Source organism: Anolis carolinensis, unplaced genomic scaffold (genome assembly GCF_035594765.1).
Source record: "Anolis carolinensis isolate JA03-04 unplaced genomic scaffold, rAnoCar3.1.pri scaffold_14, whole genome shotgun sequence".
Lineage (NCBI taxonomy): Eukaryota > Metazoa > Chordata > Lepidosauria > Squamata > Dactyloidae > Anolis > Anolis carolinensis.
This window is the reverse complement of record NW_026943825.1, coordinates 13716961-13744637: the sequence shown is the minus strand read 5'-3', so window position 1 is coordinate 13744637 and position 27677 is coordinate 13716961. Positions and strand designations below refer to the sequence as shown.

Here is a 27677-nt window from a genome sequence, read left to right as displayed (position 1 = left end):
AATAATAATAATAATAATAATAATAATAATAATAATAATAATAATAATAATAAAGAGGGTTGGCCACTGAGCAATAATTAATAATAATAATAATAATAATAATAATAATAAAGAGGGTTGGAAGAGACCCCTTGGGCCATTGAGTCCAATATCCCTTTCTGCCTTTGTGCACCGAAAGCACAAGCCAAGCACCCCTGAAAGATGGCCACCCAGCCTCAATGTTAATAATAATAATAATAATAATAATAATAATAATAATAGACCCTTGGGCCATTGAGTCCAATCCCCTTCTGTCTGTGTGCACCGAAAGCACAAGCAAAGCACCCCTGACAGATGGCCACCCAGCCTCAATGTTAATAATAATAATAATAATAATAATAACAACAACAACAAGGGTTGTAAGAGACCCCTTGGATCATTTAGCCCAACTCCCTTGTGCCGTGGGGGCCGGATAAATGGCTTCGATGGGCCGCATCCGGCCCCCGGGCCTTACTTTGGGGACCCCTGGTCTAGTGTATAGATAGATAATATCCTTCATGGTTTTCCCTCACGTTCTCAACAGAGGTAGGAATGCCTCAGCATTGAGCCTTATGCGTTACTATAGCAACAGCACACTCACGCCATCACGGGACCTTTCTTCCCGCCCCTTCTCCGACGCTCGCTCCCGATTGGATGACCCGATTGGATCCTTGCCCGCTGATTGGTTGGAGCGGGAGTTCTTCATTTAATTCTCCTGACAGCGTGCTCTCTCGCACTTTTCCACCTTCGGCCGTCCGCGCGCCCTCGTCTCTCATTGGCTGGGCCGCTCTCCCGCCTCCTCGCCCTCTCCTTCCCTCGGATTGGCTGAAATCCGCGAGGGGGCGGTAGGCGCGAGGCTCAACCGCGGCAGGCGATTGGGCGAAGCGCACAAGGGGGCCTCTGTGATTGGGCAGCGGAGGGAAGGACCTCTCCTATATAAACGCGGGGTCGCTCATTCTGGGATGGAATCGATGTGAGGTGTTGATGGTGGTTCTGAGGTAACGTAGTAGAGGCTTGGGAAGGCCTTCGGGGTTGGAAAAAAGCGGAGCAGGAGGTGTGCTGGGCAAACTAGGCCCCTCAGGTGTTTTGGACTTCAACTCCCACAATTCCTAACAGCCGTAGGCTGTTAGGAATTGTGGGAGTTGAAGTCCAAAACACCTGAGGGGCCCAAGTTGGCCCATTCCTGCTACACAGGCTTATTCCTGTGTCTATATATATGCATCTATGTGTGTATGTGTTTTATATGTATCCATGTGTATATGTGTGTTTATATTCGTACACATATATGTATACTTGTTTACATGTATATGTGTGTATATACTGTGTTTCCCCGAAAATGAGACAGTGTCTTATATTATTTTTTACTCCCAAAGATGCGCTAGGTCTTATTTTCAGGGGATGTCTTATTTTTCCATGAAGAAGAATTCACATTTATTGTTGAACAAAAAAAAAAAATGAACATTTATTCTATACTGTACAGTAGTTGTCCTCACAAACCAACATAACCAAACCAGACAAACTGTGACTTCTGTCAAGAATTTCTTGTTACAACCATTATTTCCATATACAGTAGAGTCTCACTTATCCAACACTCGCTTATCCAACGTTCTGGATTTTCCAACGCATTTTTGTAGTCAATGTTTTCAATATATCGTGATATTTTGGTGCTAAATTCATAAATACAGTAATTACTACATAGCATTGCTGCATATTGAACTACTTTTTCTGCCAAATTTGTTGTCTAACATGATGTTTTGGTGCTTCATTTGTAAAATCATAACCTAATTTGATGTTTAATAGGCTTTTCCTTAATGCCTCCTTATTATCCAACATAGTCGCTTATCCAACATTCTGCCGGCTCGTTTATGTTGGATAAGTGAGACTCTACTGTACAACTGGTATGTACATTTACCAATCCTGCATGCTATGGTGTTTTGTTTGGCGGGCGCTGGGCATGCTTCCAAATAAAAACTTTGCTAGGCCTTATTTTCTGGGGAGGCCTTATATTTAGCAATTCAGCAAAACCTCTACTAGGTCTTATATTTTGGGGATGTCTTATTTTAGGGCAGGGGTCCCCAAACTTTTTAAACTGGGGGCCAATTCACAATCCTTCAGACCGTTGGAGGGTCGGACTATAGTTGGCCACCGAGCAATAAATAATAATAATAATAATAATAGGATTGGCAGAGACCCTTTGGGCCATTGAGTCCAATCCCCTTCTGCCTTTGTGCACCGAAAGCGCAAGCACAGCACCCCTAACAGATGGACACCCAGCCTCAATGTTAATAATAATAATAATAATACAGGGTTTTGGAACACAATACTCCTGACCTCACAATCGTGTTAAAAAACAAAGTATGGATTGTCGATGTTGCAATCCTAGGTGACAGCAGGATTGAGGAAAAACAACGGGAAAAGCTGACACCATATGAGGATTTAAAGATCAATTACAAAGACTCTGGCACAAGCCAGTCAAGGTGGTCCCAGTGGTTATCGGCACACTGGGTGCAGTTCCTAAAGACCTTGGCCTGCACTTAAACACAATCGGCATTGACACAATCCCCACCTGCCAGCTGCAGAAGGCCACCTTCCTGGGATCTGCGCGCATTATTCGCCAATACATCACACAGTCCTAGACACTTGGGAAGTGTCCGACATGTGATCCAAAACAACAGCCAGAAGAGTATCTGCTGTGGACTCATCTTGTTGTATTTCAAATAATAATAATAATAAGAAGAAGAAGGGTTGTAAGAGAAGAAGAGACCCCTTGGGTCATTTAGCCCAACCTCCTTCTGCCTTTGTGCCGTGGGGGCCGGATAAATGGCTTCAATGGGCCGCATCCGGCCCCCGGGCCTTAGTTTGGGGACCCCTGTTTTAGGGGAAACAGGGTATGTATATATAGTTACACATATATATGTGTTTCCTATGTATCCATACATTTGTGTGTACATATTTGTGTATATATTCATACACAAAAACAGTACAGTCTCAGTTATCCAACACTCGCTTATCCAATATTAATAATAATTAATAATAAAATTAATAGTATTATATTGTATGGATGCCTGCCATAGATGTGGGTGAAACCACAGGAGAGAATACTTCTGGAACATGGTCACACAGCCCGAAAGACATAAAACAACCCTATTAATAATAAGTTATAATAAAATTAATACTACTATATTGTATTATTATTAATATTATATCGTATTATAATATTGTCAATATTATACAGTAGAGTCTCACTTATCCAACACTCACTTATCCAACGTTCTGGATTATCCAATGCATTTTTATAGTCAATGTTTTCAATACATCATGATATTTTGGTGCAAAATTCGTAAATACAGTAATTACTACATAGCATTAATGTGTAATGAATTACTTTTTCTGTCAAATTTGTTGTATAACATGATGTTTTGGTGCTTAATTTGTAAAATCATAACCTAATTTGATGTGTAGTAGGCTTTTCCTTAATCCCTCCTTATTATCCAACATATTCGCTTATCCAACGTTCTGCTGGCCCGTTTATGTTGGATTAGTGAGACTCTACTGTATGTATGTTTGTGTTTATGTGTGTGTGTGTGTATATATATATATGTATATATAGTTACACATATGTATGTATGTATTTATTTATTTACTATAGTTACATCCTACCCTTCTCACCCCGAAGGGGATTCAGAGCGGCTAACAAATAATATTTCCATACAATGTATTATATCACTAGCACAGCACTATATACCAGCATATTGCACTACACAACTATACTGTAATATTACCAGTAATATTACATGTAATAAATAATATATAATTAATATTATTATATTGTATTATTATTAGTATTATGTATGTCTTTTATAGGTATCCATACATGTGTGTGCATCTTCATACACATATATGTATGATTGTGTTTATGTGTGATATATTCACTTGTACATATACATATGTATGGGTTTTATATGTATACATATGTGTGTACATATTTGTGTATATATTCATACATGTATGTGTGTATTTAATTGGCTGATCAATAAAAATAATTTTGTTTATGTGTGTATATATATATATTCATATGCAGATATGTTACACATATGTATGGGTTTTATACATATTCGTACATACTGTATATGTGTGCAGTCCATTATTTACCTTCAAGGGGTCGATTTTTCTCACTTCCTGTTGTCTCAGCCCTATTCTTAACTATGAGTCAGATGTCTGTGCATTTGTATCTCTAAACCTGGGATGCATTATACGTAGTATATATATTTTTGATTAAAGGGAGGACGATACCTGGGAAGTTGTGATTGAAAAATACAGTAGAGTCTCACTTATGCAACATAAACAGGCCAGCAGAACGTTGGATAAGCGAATATGTTGGATAATAAGGAGGAATTAAGGAAAAGCCTGTTAAACATCAAATTACATTATGATTTTACAATTTATTTATTTATTTATTTACTACATTTATATCCCGCCCTTCTCACCCTGAAGTGGTTTACAAATTATATTTACATACAATACATTATATTACAGTAGAGTCTCACTTATCCAACACTCACTTATCCAACGTTCTGGATTATCCAACGCATTTTTGTAGTCAATGTTTTCAATATAACATGATATTTTGGTGCTAATTTTGTAAATACTGTAATTACAACATAACACTACTACGTACTGAACTACTTTTTCTGTCAAATCTGTTGTATAACATGATGTTTTGGTGCTTAATTTGTAAAATCATAACCTATTTTGATGTTTAATAGGCTTTTTCTTAATCTCTCCTTATTATCCAACATATTCGCTTATCCAACGTCCTGCCGGCCCGTTTATGTTGGATAAGTGAGACTCTACTGTATTAGCATAGTATAATACTAGCATTAAATTACTATATTGTCCTATATCATTATATTGTATTATTATCAATATTATATCGTAATACATTATAATATTATCAATATTACCAAAACATCATGTTTTACAACAATCTTGATAGAACAACCAGTTCAATACGCGGTAACACTATGTAGTAATTACTGTGTTTACGAATTTAGCACCAAAACATTGCAATGTATTGAAAACATTGAATAAAAAAATGTGTTGTATAATCCAGAATGTTGGATAAGCGAGTGTTGGACTACCGCCGATTTCTGAGCCTGAATATATGGCACAAGATTTCCCTAGCCTAAAATGATACATTTTAATATATTGGTTTTATGGTTCCCGTCCCCTTGATCTGGTCATGTAAGTGTGATTTATTGTTATAATTGTATTATTTTACTTTGTTTAATAATGTGTATTATGTTGTTATGTAATGTTTGTGTTGCTTTTATGACTGTAAACCGCCCTGAGTCCCATCCGGGAGATAGGGCGGTATATAAATAAAGTTTTATTATTATTATTATTATTGGATAAGTGAGACTCTACTGTAATAACAACTTTTCCAGGGCTCTGATTAACCTCTGTCTTGGCAGGGCTCACCTTAGGACTTAAAGCTATCAAGCACGCTAGAATGGATTTTTCTCTTCCTTCCCGTTCATCTGGACTCCTCTTTGCGATGCCAAGCTTGGCTTCCTGCCCTGCTTGGCTTCTCCTGAGGAGAGGAAGGCGAGGTGGAAGAGATACCTTTTCACAGGGCAGTCGGGTTTGTTTCAGCCAATATTCTTCAGGACAAAGCTTTGCCCTTTCCCAACGCTGTTCAGAATTTGCTAGGATGCCGTACTTGGTCTCTCTCTGCAGCGGAGAGCTGCTGTTAAGGAAATTCTTCCCTTTCCCACTCAGTGCCCCTTCCTCGTGTATCATGGGGACCGTGGCCAGCGAACGGAGCTATTGGAACGGCTTGACCATGCTGCAGAAGGTGGCGTTGGCCCTTGGGATCCCAGCCAGCGGCGCCATCCTCTACATCCTTTACCGCCGCTACCGGGAGAGTAAAGGTGGGTGTGTCAGCTGTTTGTTTCAGATTGAAACTAGGCCTGGGAAATATTTATGCCTCCTGTCTGCGGCCTTTCCCTTTCTGTGGTTCTTCTTTCTGGAAGGTGGCCAGAAGTTCATCTCTGCCCTCGTAGTTCTGTAGAAATCAATTTCAGCACAGCCGAGAGGAAATGCTTTGAACATTATGCATAGATGGTACTATTAGCCACTTAAACAGCAAGGAATTTCCAAATTATAGTTGATTCAGTGTGGAAAAAGAGGGGATTGTACCTAGATTCTGAGATGAAGTTCTAGCATGAATGAAGCAAATAGGGGGGCGGTGGGCCTTTCCATGACATTGGAGGCTCCTTGGCCCAATTTCAATTGTATTTGTGTTTCTACATATACAGAAGAGCGGATCACCTTTGTGGGAGAAGAGGATATGCAAGTGTCATTGAAGGTTCCAAAGGAAGCTGTGAAGTTCATCATTGGGCGGCAGGGAGCCCAAATCAAGCAGGTAAGCTGTTAACCAGTCTAATATAAGTTGTTGAAGGCTTTCATGGCTGGAATCACGGGTTGCTGTGAGTTTTCCAGGCTGTGTGGCCAAGTTCTAGAAGCAGTCTCTTCTGACATTTCACCCACATCTATGGCAGATGTTGTGAGTTCTGTTGGAAACTAGGCAAGTGGGGTATATATTTGTGGAAAGTCCAGGTTATTTATTTATTTATTTATTTATTTATTTACAGCATTTATATTCCGCCCTTCTCACCCCGAAGGGGACTCAGGGCGGATCACATTACACATATACGCAAACATTCAATGCCTTTTAGCATAGAACAAAGACAAGACAAACATAGGCTCCGAGCGGGCCTCGAACTCATGACCTCCTGGTCAGAGTGATTCATTGCAGCTGGTTGCAGCTGGCTTGCTCTCCAGCCTGCACCACAGCCCGGGCCCAGGTTGGGAGAAAGAACTCTTGTCTGTTTGAGGCAAGTGTGACTGTTCCAGTTGGCCTGTTTGATTAGCATTTAATGGCCTTGCAGATTCAAAGCCTGGCTGCTTCTTGCCTGAGGGAATCCTTTATTGGGAGGTGTTAGCTGCTTCTGTAAAATAATAATAATAATAATAATTTTATTTTTATACCCCGCCCCATCTCCCCAAGGGGACTCGGGGCGGCTTACATGGGGCCAAGCCCAGGCAATAAGCAATATAAAACTCAGCAATAAAAACAAATCATAAACAAATAAAATCACATATACCAATAAACAATAAGCACACTTTGATAAAAACCTGGGTTGGCTCCTAAAAAGGGTAGTGGGCCAGAAAAGTATAAATAGTTTTATACAGTGGCCATACAACATGGCCATACAGCCCAGAAAACCCACAGCAATCCAGTCTAACATGTCGTCAGATTTCAGAAAGCTTATAGTAGTTGCTAGGGGATGTTGAAAAGTCTTGCGACCACCTGTAACCATAAAACCATGCACCAAAATCTCAGATAAGTGATTCTTGAACAACAACTCCTCAAATTTCTCAACACCTCATTGATTAGTTTTGCTGGCTGGGGAATTCTGGGATCTGTGATATTTATTATATTAGTATTTATTTTGATATTTGTTTACCCTGTTCCTCAGTCACTCAAAGCAGCTTACAGAATGTTAATTTGCCCTCTTTCTTACAATGTACATAATAATTATTACATAAATATTATATATGACATTATGTTGCTGTGTCTTTCTGACTGCCTCCCTCGCACTCAATGGCTAGCGCAATCAGATAATAATGTATCCATATATGGGAATCTGGGTAGAAGAGGAACTCTGCTATGAATGGTGATTTCTGAAACATTTGAATTTGGAAACTGGACTAAGACTAAGAACGACTAAGGTTCTTTCAGGCAGAGGGAAATCTTTTCATCCCACCGCTGCCACCAATTTGTAAAGATACAACCACCAAAGACTCAGGGAGTAGACCTTTTACTTTCTTCTTCTTATTCACTTTAGATGATAGCGTAATTTGGTTTATAATATATGTGACAGATTTTTAGATGTTGGAAGAACAATAACAAGTTTATTCAGGCACAGAGCCTAGTGGTTACAATGTTGATCTCACTTAGAGGTATTTTTATTAACAGTTACAATGCTAGAATAAGATGAGTCAAACTCCCTAAAGTGTCACTTCTTTTACTTAAAGTACTTAGAACTTTTTTCTCTGTTACTTTTAAACTACAGTCACCCCTGTGATATACGATCACAGATTCTCTGTTCCTTACCAAGACACAGACTACATTAAATAATAATAATAATAATAATAATAATAATAATAATAATAATAATTTTATTTTTATACCCCGCCTCTATCTCCCCAAAGGGGACTCAGGGCGGCTTACATGGGGCCAAGCCCGAATAAAAACAATAGCAATATAAAACACAACAATAGACAAAGTCACCAAACTTATTTTAATCCGACTCAAAATGAACTCAAAATGAACATTTGAGTCCCCTTGATCCCCTCAAGCTAGGATCAATCTTCCCTGTGCCTCATCAGAGCACAGACTGACTCTCTTTTTTAAACTCTGCACTTCTTCAACAAAACGGCAGTTGGCTCTGCCTACTTCTCCATGGCAACCAGCCTCTGAGTGCTGAGATGCAATAACTGTAATACTTACCCTTTTAAAACACAAACACACAATTAAACATAACATCTGTAAACCAAAAATTTGTATTTCATTACAGGAACCTTGGCTCTAAAATGGGTTACAGATAGGCCTATTGGAGGGGTTGTTAGAATCAGAATAAGCAACCATTGCCATGTAGCCGTAACCATCTTTGTTAGCCTAACACCATGGTTACAGCCTCCGTTATCCTCCTTTGCAGCTGCGGAAGGACACCCAAGCCCGCATTGACGTTGACATGGATGAGTCCAGCGAGGAGCGGTTGATCCGCATCTGGGGCTCCCCCGTCCAGGTGTGCACAGCCAAAGCGGCCATCCACCAGATCTTGGTGGAGAGTTTGCCCGTGCAGGAGAAGATCAAGGTGCCCCGAAGGGCCATTGGACGCATCATTGGTAATTCTCCTACAGGATTCCCTTTTTTGGTTCCAACACAACACAGACAAGGCTCTTGATCAGGCCTGCACAACTTGACAGTAGTAAGGGTCCAAAATTAAATACAGTAGAGTCTTGCTTATCCAAGCCTCGCTTATCCAAGCTTCTGGATTATCCAAGCCATTTTTGTAGTCAATGTTTCAATACATTGTGATATTGTGGTGCTAAATTCGTAAATACAGTAATTACTACATAGCATTACTGCATATTGAACTACTTTTTCTGTCAAATTTGTTATATAACATGATGTTTTGGTGCTTAATTTGTAAAAGCATAACCTAATTTGATGTTTAATAGGCTTTTCCTTAATCCCTCCTTATTATCCAACATATTCGCTTATCCAACATTCTGCCGGCCCGTTTATGTTGGATAAGTGAGAGACTACTGTATTTATTTATTTATTTACAGTATTTATATTCCGCCCTTCTCACCCTGAAGGGGACTCAGGGCGGATCACATTACACATATAAGGCAAACATTCAATGCCTTTAACATAGAACAAAAACAAGACAAACATAGGCTCCGAGCTGGCCTCGAACTCATAACCTCTTGGTCAGAGTGATTTGTTGCAGCTGGCTGGCTGCTCACCAGCCTGCGCCACATATAATATAATATCATCATCATCATCATTTAATTACTTATTAATCGCCCTCCATCCACGATGCTCTAGGCGATTTACAAGATAAAAAAGGATAAAAATACATACATACAAATATTGATTTAAAATATTAAAATAGATTAAAAGCTCTAGTAAAGAGCCAGGTCTTGAGTGCGAGGGTAAAAGGCCCCAACTCACGCATGGCTCTCATATAGGGCGGCAAGGCATTCCATAAGGCAGGGGCAGAAACAGAAAAAGCTCGGCGCCTGGTCCTGATATAATATGAGTATTATATATTATTATATTGTTATATTGACACTGGAGACATGGTGGAATGGTGTCTTCTTGACCCCCTTCTTAGGGAAAAAAAGATGCATTTTGGAGTTTTGAAGTTTTGGAACTGTGAGTTGGCAGGCTGCAGGGAAAGCAGGGTCTGGCCTAAGAGATGTTCTTTACAGAGGAAGAATGGAGAAATGATGATGAATGCATGCACATGTGTGTTAATGCTGAGTAAAAGTGTAAACCCCACTTTGTCTGTTTGTTAGCCAATGTAACCGTAGTAGGTTGTTGTGGGATCCAGTGTAGTTACATAGAATCTGTATGTCTAATGTCATTCCTTGCTTCCTTCTTTGGGGCGAGTGGTGTGTGTGGCGCTCTTTGGGTCTTATGCAAGCCGCCGGCCTGCTCTTGGTCATTCCAATCTTCCTTGTGCCTCCTTCAGGTCGGGGCGGGGAGACAGTTCGCGCCATATGCAAAAACACTGGGGCCAAAGTGGAATGTGGGTCAAAGAGCAGCACCCAGGAAGGTGAAGAGGCCCTCTTGCTCATCCGGACCATCACTGTTTCTGGGACTCGCAAGGAGGTGGACGCGGCCAAGGTGAGATGTCACAGGTGCTAATGAGAGAGAAAAGCCCTGTTTCCCATTGTTTACCAACAATGGATACTTTCTTGCTTTATTTATTGTGTCAGAAGTGAACCGAGGGTGCAAGTTGTAATGTATTTGAAAAAAAAAAGTTTTTTAAAAATCTTGGCATGATACTAAATGTCCTGTGACCAGTAGCTGGCTACTTGGGTTGCCTCTGGTGTCGCTGTGAGAAGGTCCTCTCTTGTGCGTGTGGCAGGGCTCAGACTGCATTGTAGTCAGTGGTCTGTGGTTTGCTCTTCTCCATACTTGTATGTCGTGGACTCCACTTTGTGGCCCCATTTCTTAAGGTTGGCTCTTCATCTCGTGGTGCCAGAGCGCAGTCTTCTGTCTGTCCAGGAGGGAGTCTTCATCCAGCATCAGCCACTGATTGAGGTTTTGGGTTTTAGCCTGCCACTTTTGGACTCTCTCTTGCTGAGGTGTTCCTGCAAGCATCTCTGTAATAATAATAATAATAATAATAATAATAATAATAATAATAATAATAATAAATAATCTCAGCCGGCATTTGGAAACAATAGACATTGACAAAATTACGATCTGCCAACTGCAAAAGGCCACCCTGCTGGGATCTGCGCGCATCATCCGAAAATACATCACACAGTCCAAGACACTTGGGAAGTGTTCGACTTGTGATTGTGTGATACGAAATCCAGCTTATCTATCTTGTTTGCTGTGTCATAAAATAATAATAATAATAATAATAATAATAATAATAATAATAATAATAATAATAATAATAAAGGCCACCCTACTGGGATCTGCACGCATCATCCGAAAATACATCACACAGTCCTAGACACTTGGGAAGTGTTCGACTTGTGATTCTGTGATACGAAATCCAGCATATCTATCTTGTTTGCTGTGTCATACAATAATAATAATAATAACTACCGTGTTTCCCCAAAAATAAGACAGTGTCTTATATTAATTTTTGCTCACAAAGATGCACTAGGTCTTATTTTCAGGGGATGCCTTATTTTTCCATGATGAAGAATTCACGGTTATTGTTGAACAAAAAAAATGAACATTTATTATATACTGTACAGTAGTTGTCATCACAAACCCATATAACCAGACAAACTGTGAATCCTATCAAGAATTTCATGTTACTACCAATATTTCCATGTACAACACTCTATGGTACGTACATTTACTGATCCTGCATGCTGTGGTGTTCTGTTCGTTGGGCATGCTTCCAAACAAAAACTTTGCTAGGTCTTACTGTCAGGGAAGGCCTTATATTTAGCAATTCAGTAAAACCTCTACTAGGTCTTATTTTCTGAGGATTTTAGGGGAAACGGTATTTTTATACCCCGCCTCTATCTCCCCAAAGGGGACTCAGGGCAGCTTACATGGGGCCAAGCCCAAATAAAAACAATAGCAATATAAAACACAACAATAGACAAAAGACATGCACAATTATAAAAATTTAAACATTAGCCAATAAAAACAAATGACAAGAACTAATAAAAACATGGATTTACCTAGTAAAACACATGAAGTTGCATTCAATGCATTTTTAACACAATATTATCTGACTGACACATCTTCACTGTATAATTAATGCAATTTGATACCACTTTAACTGCCATGCCTCATTGCTATGGGATCATGGAAATACTGGTTCTGTACACTCTTTAGTCTCTTCTGTTGATCTCAGGAGGTGTTGGCATGCTGGCTGATACCCGAACCAGGGATGGACCGGAGATGTCAATGCCTTAGTCCTTTTATTGCTGACTGCTACTTCCCAGTGAACGTCAGTGCTAGCTAAACAGTGGTGTGTGGCATAGACATCCTGTGATAATGCGGCATGTCTCATTAAGAGCCACATCCACTGTTTTAATGTGGTGAGATGTATTCCACACTGGGCATGTGTACTCAGCAAGGGCAGATGTTGTCACTGTGTCTGGTTGTGATCCCCAGGTTGTGCCAGTCAGCTTTCGTATGATGTTATTTCTAGTGCCCACTTTTTTTTTGATATTCAAGTAGTGCTTCCAATGTGCTTTTGGAGAGTAACTATTACACATTTCTTTTGTTACTCCCCCCAACATCTATCCTCTAGATTGTTTTTCTATCTTATGTCCCTGTTCCCCGTGGTTGTATTCTTATCCTTTTCTCACCCCAAGTTTTAACTAAGTGTCTCATGCGGCCCGCCCTGTTATATTGTTTGTTTTTGTTTTTTATTTTGTGTTGCACTGTACATGATTATTTATTGTATTGTTTAATTGTATTATGATATGTTGTTTTTTATATTTTGCTATATTGTACTGTTCTGGGCATGGCCCCGTGTAAGCCGCCCCGAGTCCCCGTTGGGGAGATGGTGGCGGGGTATAAATAAAGTTTTATTATTATTATTATTATTATTATTATTAGTCAGAGCACAGTCCAGAGTGACTCCCAGGTATGTTGGTGTGCTTCAATGCTCCAGTAGGATTCTTTTCCAGGTAATCAGCAGAGCTCGAGATGCTTGTCTGTTCTTAAGGTGCGTTTTAGATGGACTAGGAATCAGCTGGTTTTCCCCGTAATAGGCAGTAAGAGCACCTAAAGCTTCAGAGAGCAGCTTGCAACATGCAACTTCCTTGCTGAAACCAAGGCATTGGTGTCCGTTCTGTTTCCCAATTTTTGCCCCTAACAGGCTGTTCCAACACAGTCCTAGCAACTCAGTAGTTTCTGGTTCCAGTGATTTGTAGGCATTTTTTTTTTTGGAGGAGTTATGTGCTGATGAAATTGCCCGGAATACAGTGTTCCTTCACTACTTCGCGGTTCGCTTTTTGCGGATTCGCTGTTTGGCAGTTTTTCAATAAACTCTAAAAGAATATTATAAATCATAAAAAATTACAATTTACAGCCTGAGGAAGGAGAAGCGGAAGGGAGAGAAAAAGAGCCCAAGCGGCAACGGGAGGAGAAGGAAGCGATTTATCAACACACGATTGGTTGATAAAGACTTAAAATAGTGTATAACAGGGGTCCTCAAACTTTTGAAGCAGCGGGCCGGTCCATAATCCTTCAGACTGTTGAGTGGCCAAATTATCATTTGAAAAAAAATACAAATTCCTATGCACACTGCACATGTCTTATTTTTGTAGTGCAAAACAGCAACAACAACAATAAAACAATACAATATTTTAAAATGAAAACAATTTTAACCAACACAAACCTATCAGGATTTCAATGGAAAGTGTGGGCCTGCTTCTGGCCAATGAAATAGTCAAGTTAATTAGAATTGTTGTTGTTGTGTGCCTTCAAGTCATTTCAGACTTTGGCCGAGCCTAAGTCTAAAATTAATTTTTTATTTAATGCATTTATTTACTACATTTATATCCTACCCTTCCCACCCCAATAATATAATAATATATTATTAGCATAGCACAATATTAGCATTATATATTACTATATTGAACTATACCACTATACTGTAATGTTATATGTAATATATAAGATATAATTAATATTATTATATGATATTATGATTAGTATTATATTGCATAATATATTATTATTATCAATATTATTTGTATATACAATATATTATTAAAACTGATATAAAATATTATTTTATAAAACTGAGGGCGGGGGCCAGGTAAATGAATCTGGCCCCCGGGCCTTAGTTTGGGGACGCCTGGTATAAAAGAGTGATGGCATCACAGCGACCCACAAAACAACAAAACTACAGGCCCCCCAACCTCAAAATTTGACAACACAACCCATCATCCACGCCTCTAGGTTGATACAACAAAAAGAAAAGAAAAATAAAATCCTAATTAGAGAGAGAGGAATAATTGCTTTTATCCAATTGCCGCCAGTTAGAAGGCTAAGCTCCTCCAACTTGGTCTCCTAGCAACCCAATAAAAAATAATAAAAAACACTAAAAATTAATACAATAAAATACTATAATAACAGAAAATAACTAAAAATAATACAAGAAAATAATAAAATATAATAAATAAAAATATAACTTACAATAAAATTAATAAAAAATTGCAAATAAAGTCAAATAAAAATTACACAACAATTTTAACCAATACCACCACCACTTTGTCACAGCAACGCGTGGCCAGGCACAGCTAGTAACTACTAAAATAATTTATAAATATTGAAATAAATATAGTGTCCCTACTTTGCGGATTTTCACTTATTGCAGGTGGTCCTGGAACATTGTACCACACTTTGGTGCATTTTGGCAATGACATGGGTGATTTCTTGGCTGGTTCCAAACAGTAGCTTATCTGTGCTGCAGTTAGATGACATGAAGGCTTTGTCTTTGCCTCTCGCAGCACCTGATCATGGAGAAGCTTTCCGAAGAGGAGGCCTTTCAGAGGAAGCTGTCTCAGTCTGCTTCGGTGCGATTTCTCCACAAGCAGTCCTTGGGCAAGAGGCAGGAGGGAGTGGCCAAGGACCAAAGTGGGTTGCCTCACTTGGAGAGAGAACTACTACCCAGTCAGGTGCCAAACCTACAGCCTGGGGAAGGGGCTGGAGAAAGAATCCCTGAGCATCCCTCAGACGTCGGGCAGGAGCTGAGGAGTGAAGATGCATCCCCCGAGGACTCCCTGTCGGCTGCCTCCGCCTTTGAGGGTAAGTGAAAGAAGATACTACTCATCAGCCTATTCAGAGACTTAGGGACCACATGATATCAATTTTTATTACTATTCATTATTTATTAGCGACATTTATATCCCGCCCTCCTCACCCCGAAGGGGACTCAGGGCAGCTTACAAGATATATATACATACAATATATTATATTACTAAGGTAAAGGTTTCCCCTGACATTCAGTCATGTCTGACTCTGGGGGTTGGTGCTCATCTCCATTTCTAAGCCGAAGAGCCAGCGTTGTCCGTAGACACCACCAAGGTCATGTGGCCGGCATGACTGCATGGAGCTCTGTTACCTTCCTGCCGGAGCGGTACCTATTGATCTACTCACATTTGCATGTTTTTGAACTGCTAGGTTGGCAGGAGCTGGAGCTAACAGCGGCTGCACCCGGGGTTTGAACCTGGGACCTTTCGGTCTGCAAGTTCAGCAGCTCAGTGCTTTAACGCACTTCGCCACCGGGGCTCCTTATATTATTAGTATAGCACAATATAAGCATTATATATTACTACAGTAGAGTCTCACCTATCCAACATAAATGGGCTGGCAGAACGTTGGATAAGCGAAAATGTTGGATAATAAGGAGGGATTAAGGAAAAGCCTATTAAACGTCAAAATAGGTTATGATTTTACAAATTAAGCACCAAAACATCATGTTCTACAACAAATCAACAGAAAAAGCAGTTCAATACATGGTAATGTTATGTCGTAATTACTCTATTTACGAATTTAGCACCAAAACATCACAGTGTATTGAAAACATTGACTACTAAAAGGCAGACTGTGTTGGATAATACAGAACGTTGGATAAGCGAGACTCTACTGTATATTGTATGAAACCACTATATTGTTCTTAATGGATTTTATATATTGTTTTAAACCATGTGTTGGCATCAAATTATTGCCAATTGTGTAAGCCGCCCTGAGTCCCTTCGGGTGTGAAGGGCAGGATATAAATGTTGGAAATAAATAAATAAATAAATATTGCAATATTATTAGTAAGAGTGCATGTAATATAAAGATGCAATTATAATAGCCCGGGGCTGTGGCGCAGACGGGAGAGCAATGAGTCACTGACCAGGAAGTCATAAGTTCGAGGCCCGCTCGGAGCTATGTTTGTTTGTCTTTGTCCTGTGTTTAAAAGGCATTGAATGTTTGCCTAATATGTGTAATGTGATCCGCCCTGAGTCCCCTTCGGGGTGAGAAGGGCGGAATATAAATGATGTAAATAAATAAATAAATAATATTATTATCGATGTTATATACAATATATTATATTATTAGTATAGCATAATATGAGTACAGTGTTCCCTCACTACTTCGCGGTTCACTTTTTGTGGATTCGCTGTTTTGCGGTTCTTCAATAAACTCTAAAAGAATATTATAAATCATAAAAAACTACAATTTACAGCCTAAGGAAGGGAGAAATGAGAGAGGGAGAGAAAAAGGAGCCTAAGTGGCAATGGGAGGAGAAGGAGGCGATTTATCAACACATGATTGGTTGATAAAGACTTAAAATAACTACTAAAAGAATGTACAGTAGAGTCTCATCCAACGTTCTGGATTATCCAACGCATTTTTGTAGTCAATGTTTTCAATGCACTGTGATATTTTGGTGCTAAATTTGTAAATACAGTAATTACTACATAGCATTAATGTGTAATGAACTACTTTTTCTGTCAAATTTGTTGTATAACATGATGTTTTGGTGCTTAATTTGTAAAATCATAACCTATTTTGATGTTTAATAGGCTTTTTCTTAATCCTTCCTTATTATCCAACATATTCGCTTATCCAACGTGCTGCCGGCCCGTTTATGTTGGATAAGTGAGACTCTACTGTATATTTATAATCTTATATTATCTGCTTAGAACTGGATTATATGAGGCCCCTTCTACACAGCTGTATAAAATGCACACTGAAGTGAATTATCTGGCAGTGTGGACTCAAGATAATCCAGTTCAAAGCAGATAATATAAGATTATAAATGGGTTATATAGCTGTGTATATAATCCAGTTAAAATCAGATAATCTGTATCTTATAGGCAGTGTGGAAGAGGCCTGAGGCCTAACTGTGCCTGTCCCCTGGGCTGAGTAGGTTGCTAGGAGACCAAGTGGGCAGAGTTTAGCCTTCTAAATGGAAGCAATTGGATAAAAACAATTATTCATCTCCTTCTAATTAGGTCTTTATTTTTCTTTTCTTTTTGTTGTATGAACGTAGAGGCATGGATGAGTGGTTGTGTTGCCAAGTTTAGTGTTTCTGGGATGTGTAGTTTTGTTGTTTTGTCCTAGGCCGAATTTTTTTTAATTCTTTTATATATATAGATTATATTGTTATATTGACATAGCAGACAGGGTGGAATGATGTCTTTACTGGTTTGCTGTTTGCGGCTGCGTCCAATTTAGCCTGCCGGCCTTAGGTTTAACACCTGGGCTCTACCCCATGCTGAATTGCATCCATGCACTACTACACACTCTTCACGCTACTCATTCTCATTCCATAACCCTGAGAACTAGTAAGCTGTCGTATTTTATGCTTGCTGATGAATTGGGACGTTGCTTACATTGAGCCTCCTGTGTTTTCAGTCCCCAGCCCTGACTTCAGCTTCCATGCGAACGAGCTCTTGGAAGTCTACGTCTCGGCCTCGGAGAGCCCCAACCATTTCTGGATCCAGATCATCGGCTCCCGGGCCCTCCAGCTGAACAAGCTAATCTCTGAAATGACGCAATACTACGGAAGTGGCGACTGCCTGGTGCGTTGCTGTGTGTGGTGGGCAGCAGGGAGGACCCCCCCTTCCACGGCTCGTGATGATATGCTCCTTGCGTCTCCTTTTCCTCAGCCCGAACTGCCCGCTGCGCACGTGGGAGACTTAGTGGCCGCCCGGCACTCGGACGACTCCTGCTGGTACCGGGCCAAAGTCCTGGACATCCTGGAGAACAAAAACCTGGATCTTTACTATGTGGATTTTGGAGACAATGGAGAGGCGCCCTTGGAGAAGCTAAGGCCATTAAGGTGAGATTGGTGGGAATTCAGGATGCCCACTCTCCTACTGAACATTTGCCATTGCCCATGTAAGGAAGCTAATTATGACTGCCACCACTTTGTAATGATGCAACCACCAAAGACTCAGGGAGGAGACCTTTTACTTTTTTCCCTTTCTTCTTCTTTTTTTATTTTTTAAATTTTTATTGAAGTTTATTATTAAAAACAACCAAACAAACAAACAAACATGTAACATAAGTGAAGAACATACAGACATACAATTGTGCAAAAAAAAAAGTAACAAACAATAACATGGATTACATGTACAAATGTGTGTGTGTGTGTGTGTGTGTGTGTGTATTTGGGTGAATGTCTGAGGAAGAGATAAATAAACTAAATTGAAAGAGAGAACAAAACAAGAAAAAAAGAATATATATATATAAATAAAAATTGAAACCTAAATCATCCCAACAGACACAACATCTATGCACCAACAATACAATCACATTAAAATTGACTTCCTTCTATTGTGCAGTGCTTTGAAAATTAATCTTTTTATACATATTGTACTCTTATTTGCCTTGCTTATTTTCTCCTTATTCACATATTCTGGGATGGTCCGTTATTCATTCATTCTTCTCTAAACCATTTTCATATTATTATCTTGCATTTTTCTTTTTTAAAATAGTTTTTGACTGATTCCCAATTTGTTTGTTTTCTTGATTTCCCTTGGGTGTTTGATAATAGATACGTTAATTTGTCCATATTCATTCCCTTTCTTCTTATTATTCACTTTAGATGGTAGTGTATCTTGGTTTATAATATATGCGACAGAGGCTTAGATGTTGGAAAAACAAGAACAAGTTTATTCAGGCACAGAGCTTAGTAGTTACAATGTTGTTTCTCACATAGAGGTATTTTTATTAACAATTACAATACTAGAATGAGATGAGTCAAACTCTCTAAAGTGTCACTTCTTTCTCTGCTACTTTTAAACCGCAGTCACCCCTGTGATATACGATCACAGATTCCCTGTTCCTTACCAGGACACAGACTACATTAAATAAGTCACCAAACTTATTTTAAACTGACTCAGAATTGAACAATTGAGTCTCCTTGATCCCCTCAACCTAGGATCAATCTTCCCTGTGCCTCATCAGAGCACAGACTGACTCTTTTTTAAACTCTGCACTTCTGCAACTAAATGGCAGTTGGCTCTGCCTACTTCTCCATGGCAACCAGCCTCTGAGTGCTGAGATGCAATAACTGTAATACTTACCCTTTTAAAACACAAACACACAATTAAACATGACATCTGTAAACTATTATATTACTATTATATTACATTATTATTATATCATTCATTATTCATGACTATATTGAAACTAGAATAGAGAGAAATCAGTGTGGAAACTTTGTGAAGCTTAAACTGCAAGAAGTACCATAGATTGTTGTACGTGGAAATAACGGTAGTAAATAGTTTTTGATTTCTTAAATACAGTTATATATTACACTTATACATTTTTGTTATTTAAACTATACATATTGTGAAATTATGGGGTTTTTTTTCTCGAAGTGACACACCACCCAAGTCATGCTAGGTTTTTTGGCGAATTTTGACACACCAAGTGCAAAAGCTTGCCCATCACTGGGTTAGTAGGAAGTTTTGGTACATAAGGGTCCATCAGTGGAGCCTAACTTCTGTTTCCCACGTCTCTTCTCTTCCAGAAGTGACTTCTTAAGCCTCCCTTTCCAAGCCATAGAGTGCAGCCTTGCTGGCGTTGCTCCGGCCGGTGAGTTGTGTGCGGAACGGTGAGCCTGGAAGTCTTATTTCAATATGTAAATAAACCTGCGAGGTTGCTGTGTTGTGGGCTCCCTTCAGATTCACTAAAGACAGCCATGCAGGGAGATGTTATCTTGAATCCAGACGATGCACAGGTGAAAAGGTTACCAAAGTCAGATCCATGAGGCAGGAAAGTGGAAAGAATACAGCCCATGTATGACTTATGGGGCTCTTTCCTCTCCCCCAGTCATAATGCTCTTTGAATGGCATTTCTATTCTGAACACCAAAACCCCGTTCCACAGATATATAAAACCCACTTGCCTAGTTTCCAACAGATCTCATAATAATAATAATAATAATAAAAACTTTATTTATACCCTGCCACCATCTCCCCGTGGGGACTCGGGGCGGCTCACAATGTTACAAAAGTAACAGCGCAAATACAGTAGAGTAAGTAAGTAAGTAAAAGTTTATTTTTATACCGCCCTCTCTCCCAAAAGTGACTCAGGGCGGTTTCCAATATAAAATCAGCATAAAACATTGTACAATAAAACACTGAAAACACTATAAAACGCTATAAAAATACAAAAAAAAACCCCATAACAATCGACTAAGACAATCACATAAACAGAAGCAATATAATCACTCAACATATGAATCACAGAAAAAAAAACTCACTGGGATGGAGGAGAGGATGGCCACTAGAACTAAAGTTCAATGTTATATTCTAAGATGCTTTGGAGCAGAGGAATAAAGTGCAGTGTTTCAAGTCAAAGAGGTGGCCTGTGCAACTTCTATAGCTATGGGCTCAGTAATCCAAAGGTTATCTCTCAATTTTCCAGTCTCAGTACAATCTCTACTATAGAGATTAATATTCTTAGATCATTAGTAGAGTCTCACTTATCCAAGCTAAACGGGCCGGCAGAAGCTTGGATAAGCGAATATCTTGGATAATAAGGAGGGGTTAAGGAAAAGCCTATTAAACATCAAATTAGGTTATGATTTTACAAATTAAGCACCGAAACATCATGTTATACAACAAATTTGACAGAAAAAGCAGTTCAATACTCAGTAATGTTATGTTGTAAAGACTGTATTTACGAATTTAGCACCAAAATATCACGATATATTGAAAAGATTGACTACAAGAATGGCTTGGATATTCCAGAAACTTGGATAAGCAAGGCTTGGATAAGTGAGACTCTACTGTATTTATTTATTATTTATTTATTTCAAATATTTCTATCCCGCCCTTCTCACCCGGAGGGACTCAGGGCGGTGTACAATTGGCAACAATTCGATGACGATACATCATTAAAAACAACAACATATAAAAATACAACCAATTAAATACAGTATAAAATATAAAATATAAAATTTATATTATATTATTATATTTATAATATCATATATTATATTTATATTACATTATTATATTACTATATTTATAATATCATATTTAAATTATATTTATATTCAGTAGAGTCTCACTTATCCAACATAAACGGGCCGGCAGAACATTGGATAAGCGAATATGCTGGATAATAAGGAGGGATTAAGGAGAAGCCTATTAAACACACATTAGGTTATGATTAAGCACCAAAACATCATGTTATACAACAATTAAGTCCAGTTGTGTCTGACTCTGGGGGTTGGTGGTCATCTCCATTTCTAAGCCGAAGAGCCGGCGTTGTCCGCAGACATCTCCAAGGTCATGTGGCTGGCATGACTGCATGGAGCGCCATTACCTTCCCACCGGAGCGGTACCTATTGATCTACTCACATTGGCATGTTTTCGAACTGCTAGGTTGTCAGGAGCTGGGGCTAACAGCGGGCGCTCATTCCGTTCCCGGGATTTGAACCTGGGACCTTTCGGTCTGCAAGTTCAGCAGCTCAGCGCTTTAACACACTGAGCCACCGGAGACTCTAGGAAAAGCCTATTAAACATCAAATTAGGTTATGATCTTACAAATTAAGCACCAAAACATCATGTTATACAACAAATTTGACAGAAAAGTAGTTCAATACGCAGTAATGCTATGTAGTAATTACTATATTTATGAATTTAGCACTAAAATATCACGATGTATTGAAAACATTGACTACAAAATGTGTTGGATAATCCAGAACGTTGGATAAGCGAGTGTTGGATAAGTGAGACTCTACTGTAATAACATTCAGAATAGAATCATAATGAGGCTGGTCATCCAATAGCTGTCTCTCCAAAGGCCAGCCCAAGCATCCAGGTTTTCAATTTTTTCTTCTCTGAGTGTGCCTGCCATAGATGTGGGCAAAACGTCAGGAGAGAATGCTTCTGGAATGTGATCACACAGCTTGGAAAACTCACAGCAACACAGTGATTCCGGCCATGGAAGCCTTCGACAACACATTCACCATGCCCTTCCGTCATGGCAGCTTTGAAAATAGGGAGCCTGGAGGTAGCAGGCCGGGCTGTCACACTTGCTGATGCTTCCCCTCTGCAACCCCGCAGGTGGTCGGTGGGAAGAAGCCGCGCTCAACGAGTTCGACCGCCTCACCCATTGTGCCGAGTGGAAGCTCTTGGTGGCCAAGATCTGCAGCTATGTGCCTTCGGGGAGCACCACCTGGCCCCACGTCCGACTGTACGACACCAGCACGGATCAGGTGAGAGGAGCATGCTCAGCTCAGTGCTTTCCGAGATGTAATGGTTCCTCTCCGTTTGAAGATTTGATGATTCAGGATTGCAGGGTTGTTGTATGTCTTTTGGGCTGTGTGGCCATGATCCAGAAGTATTCTCTCCTGACGTTTCGCCCACATCTATGGCAGGCATCCTCAGAGGCTGTGAGGCATGGATAAACTAGGCAAGGAAAGGAAAATATATACAGTGTTTCCCCAAAAATAAGACAGTGTCTTATATTAATTTTTGCTCCCAAAGATGTTCTAGGTCTTATTTTCAGGGGATGTTTTAGTTTTCCATGAAGAAGAATTCACATTTATTGTTGAACAAAAAAAATGAACATTTATTATATACTTTACAGTAGTTGTCATCATAAACTAGCATAACCAGACAAACTGTGAATCCTATCCAGAATTTCTTGTTACTACAAATATTTCCATGTACAACAGTTTATGGTACGTACATTTACTGATCCTGCATGCTCTGGTGTTCTGTTTGGCGAGCATGCTTCCAAACAAAAACTTTGCTAGGTCTTACTTTCAGGGGAGGCCTTATATTTAGCAATTCAGCAAAACCTCTACTAGGTCTTATTTTCTGAGGATGTCTTATTTTAGGGGAAACAGGGTATATATCTGTGGAGAGTCCAGGTTGTGGCAAGAGTCCTTTGTCACTGGGAAGCCAGCATTAATGTTTCAGTTAATCACCCTAATTAGCATTGGAAAGGTTTTGTCTCTTGCCTGGGGGCATCCTTTGTTCAGTCATTAGCCGTCCTTGAGGCTCCTCTGCCCTCAGAGTGTTGATTCCCATCTACTGTTTTGATTTTAGAGTTTTTTAATACTGGCAGCCAGATTTTGTTCATTTTCATGGTTTCCTCCTTTCTGTTGAAGTTGTCCACATGCTTGTGGATTTCAATGGCAATTGTCCACATGCTTGTGGATTTCAATGGCAATGGCTTGTGGATTTCAATGTGTAGTCTGACATAATAGTTTTTGGAGTGGTCCAGCATTTCTATGTTCTCAAATGATATCCTGTGTCCAGGCTGGTTCATCAAGTGCTCTGCTCTGGCTGATTTCTCTGGTTGAGTGAGTCTGCAGTGCCTTTCATGTTCTTTGACTCGTGTTTGTGTGCTGCGTTTGGTGGACAACTTCAACAGAAACATTAATGCTGGCTTCCCAGTGACAAAGGACTCTCGCCACACCCTGGACTCTTCACAGATATATATATATTCCTTTCCTTACTTAGTTTATCCCTCCGTCACAGCCTCTGAGGATGCCTGCCATAGATGTGGGTGAAACGTCAGGAGAGGATACTTCTGGAACATGGCCACACAGCCCGAAAGACATACAACAACCCTGTGATCCTGGCCATGAAAGCCTTCAACAACACATTGATTCAGGATTGTTTGAATGGTTCTCGGCCGTGTCCAAACCATTGCCAGTCCCAGCATTCCTAGGGTGTATTGTGGCCTAAATTAGAGGTCCTCAGACTTTTTAAACAGAAGGCCAGTTCACAGTCTCTCAGACTGTTTGGGGATGGACAGATTATCATTTTGCCAAAGGTTTTCATGGCCAGAATCATTGGGTTGCTACGAGTTTTCCAGGCTGTGTGGCCATGTTCCAGACACATTCAAAGGAGGAAACCATGAAAATGAACCATATCTGGCTCCCAGTATTTAAAAAACTCTAAAATCAGGACAGTAAAAAAAGGACAACACAAAAAAAACCAGTGCCACATACGCACATCCAGATTTTCACTTTTATTATGTTTATAAAGGTAAAGGTTTCCCCTAACATTAAGTCCAGTCATATCCGACTCTGGGGGTTGGTGCTCATCTCCATTTCTAAGCAGAAGAGCTGGCGTTGTCCATAGACACCTCCAAGGTCATGTGGCCACTGGCATGACTGCATGGAGCACCGTTATTTTCCCGCCGGAGCAGTACCTATTGATCTACTCACATTTGCATGTTTTCGAACTGCTAGGTTGCAGGAGCTGGGGCTAATAGCGGGTGCTCATTCCGCTCCCGGGATTTGAACCTGGGACCTTTCGGTCTGCAAGTTCAGCAGCTCAGTGCTTTAGCACACTGTGCCACCAGAGACCCCCCCCCCCCATATACCCTATATACTCGAGTATAAGCTGACCCGAATATAAACCAAGGCACCTAATTTTACCACAAAAAAACTGGGAAAACATTGACTCCAGTATAAGCAGCTCAGCACTTTAACACACTGCGCCATCAGGGGCTCCATTATGTGTATTATATTATTATTGTTATTATTATTATTTTATTATGACACAGCAAACAAGATAGAAATCCTGGATTTCATATCACAAAATCACAAGTCGAACTCTTCCCAAGTGTCTAGGACTGTGTGATGTATTTTCGGATGATGCGCGCAGATCCCAGTCGGGTGGCCTTTTGCAGTTGGCAGATTGTAATTTTGTCAATGTCTATTGTTTCCAAATGCCGGCTGAGATCTTTTGGCACGGCACCCAATGTGCCCATCACCACCGGGACCACCTGCACTGGTTTCTGCCAGAGTCTTTGCAGTTCAATATTGAGGTCCTGATAGCGGCTGAGTTTTTCCTGTTGTTTTTTGTCAATGCGACTGTCACCTGGGATGGCGAAAAACAACAGGAAAAACTCAGCCGCTATCAGGAAAAACTCAGCCCCCACCACGTCAAGCTGGCACCTGCGGGGGGGGGGGGGATTATTATTATTATTATTACTACTATATTTATTTATACCCTGCTTTATTTCTCCCGAAGGAAACTCACATCGTCTTAGCATAAAAGCATCAGCATACAAATTACAATATCCCAATATGCAAACATTAAAACGGGATTAAGTAAAAAGTGAAGACATGAGTCTTTGACCAAGTTTTCGGAAATTAATAGATATGAAAGATGTGTAACTGACTAATGGAACGGCCCGGACAAAGCCTATGGATCATGTGATTTGCCCTAATGTATGGAGTTAAATATTTTAATTGCATTTTAATATTTTATTTTATTTTAATTGTTTTTTTTAAAGGCATTGAATTGTTGCCATGCTGTGAAGCCGCCTTGAAACCCCTCCAGGGTTGAGAAAGGTGGGGTAAAAATACTGTAAATAAATAAATAAACATTATTTTAAAATTCCAATCAAAAACCAAAATCAAAGTCAAATATGTTTGAATTCAGATTCTTATACAATGCACTTCTCTTTTTTCCAGAGCATCGATGTGGGCGCAGAGCTGATTCGCTTGGGCTACGCGGTGCCAAGCCCGCAGGAGAGCGATGGTGGCGGCATGGGAGACGGACGGCACCAGCTGAGCAAAGAGGTGACTCTTAAGCAGCTCCCGAAAATCCCGTTCTATCCTGGACTTGAGTGGTCTTTTCTTTGTTTGTTTGTTTATTTATTTATTTATTTACAGTATTTATATTCCGCCCTTCTTTCTCACCCCGAAGGGGACTCAGGGCGGATTACAATGAACACATATATGGCAAACATTCAATGCCAACAGACAAACAACATACATTAGACAGACTCAGAGGCATTTTTAACATTTTTCCAGCTTCACGATTCCGGCCACAGGAGGAGCTGTTGCTTCACCGTCCAGAAGTGGCTGTACTTCCTCATTCCTTTCCTCGTGTTTTGCTGGCAGTTTTATGGTGTTGTAAATTAGCCTCCCGTATAAAGCGTCCCTAAATTTCCCTAATTGACAGGTGCAACTGTATTTCGGGGCTGCATAGGTCAACAGCAAGCTGGGGCTATTAATGGTCGGAGGCTTAACCCGACCCGGGCTTCGAACTCATGACCTCTCGGTCAGTAGTGATTTATAGCAGCTGGTTATTAGCCAGCTGCGCCACAGCCCGGCCCCTAAGACCAGGTTAAGACCAGGTTCTATTCCTCATGAGAGCAGCTTTTGAAGGAAAATACCACATTTCATCATATAATAGTTGCACTGTGTTGTTGAAAGCTTTCATGGCCGGAATCACTGGGTTGCTGTGCGTTTTCCGGGCTGTCTGGCCATGTTCCAGAAGCATTCTCTCCTGATGTTTCGCCCACATCTATGGTAGGCATCCTCAGAGGTTGTGAGGTCTGTTGGAAATAGGCAAGTGGGGTTGAAATCCAACAGAAAGAGGGAAGATCTGAGTTCAAGAGAACTGCTTTTCGTATTTTTTGAAACCACCTCACCTTTGGAGAAGCCCATTATATGGCAGTGCAGATGGGGCCCAAGTAGGCCTAACCCCAATCGTTTTCTCTTTCTAGGGGAACATGATGGAGGCCTCCCTGGAAAATCTGTCCGAGATGCAGAAAACTCCCGATGAGATGCCTCTCTCCTTGTCCTGTGTCAGCCTTCCAGGTAAATCTTATCGGATACATCTTTTTGGGAAGGCGACCAGACTAAAGGCAGAAATTCTTGTTATATGTAGGTAAATGTAAAGGTTTTCCCCTAACGTTAAGTCCAGTCATGTCTGACTCTGGGGGTTGGTGCCCATCTCCATTTCTAAGCCGAAGAGCCGGCGTTGTCCGTAGACACCTCCAAGGTCATGTGGCCGGCATGACTGCATGGAGCGCCGTTACCTTCCCGCCCGAGCGGTACCTATTGATCTACTCACATTTGCATGTTTTCGAACTGCTAGGTTGGCAGAAGCTGGAGCTAACAGTGGCCGCTCACGCCGCTCCCGGGGTTTGAACCTGGGACCTTTTGGTCTGCAAGTTCAGCAGCTCAGCGCTTTAACACACTTCGCCACTGGGGTTCCCTTGTTTTATATACTAGTGGTTTTATTTTGGATTGTACTGTGTGTTTATTTTATGCGTTGCTTTAGGCACCTTGTGCCATATGTAAGCCGCCCCAAGTCCCTTCGGGGAGGTGGATGTGGGGTACAAAAATAAAGTTGTTGATATTATTATTATTGTTGTTGTTGTTGTATGACACAGCAAACAAGATAGATATGCTGGATTTCATACCACAAAATCACAAGTCGAACACTTCCCAGTGTCTAGGACTGTGTGATGTATTTTCGGATGATGCGCGCATTACTGCATATTGAACTACTTTTTCTGTCAAATTTGCTGTATAACATGATGTTTTGGTGCTTAATTTGTAAAATCATAACCTAATT

At 40.2% G+C, this 27677-nt stretch overlaps 1 protein-coding gene across 1 annotated transcript in view; it reads left to right on the top strand.

Moving 5' to 3' along the window:
- The first annotated feature begins 888 nt into the window (after nt 1-888).
- The window catches only part of tdrkh (tudor and KH domain containing), a 35809-nt gene continuing 9020 nt past the window's right edge, over nt 889-27677 (top strand). The window contains exons 1-12 of the mRNA XM_062964732.1: nt 889-1016; nt 5800-5951; nt 6339-6445; nt 8805-8994; nt 10353-10507; nt 14830-15127; nt 17732-17898; nt 17986-18158; nt 19857-19921; nt 22404-22555; nt 25781-25888; nt 26821-26914. Coding sequence (XP_062820802.1) covers nt 1003-1016; nt 5800-5951; nt 6339-6445; nt 8805-8994; nt 10353-10507; nt 14830-15127; nt 17732-17898; nt 17986-18158; nt 19857-19921; nt 22404-22555; nt 25781-25888; nt 26821-26914 — 1675 coding nt within the window. The 5' untranslated portion in view covers nt 889-1002. The remainder of the gene's footprint in view (nt 1017-5799; nt 5952-6338; nt 6446-8804; nt 8995-10352; nt 10508-14829; nt 15128-17731; nt 17899-17985; nt 18159-19856; nt 19922-22403; nt 22556-25780; nt 25889-26820; nt 26915-27677) is intronic.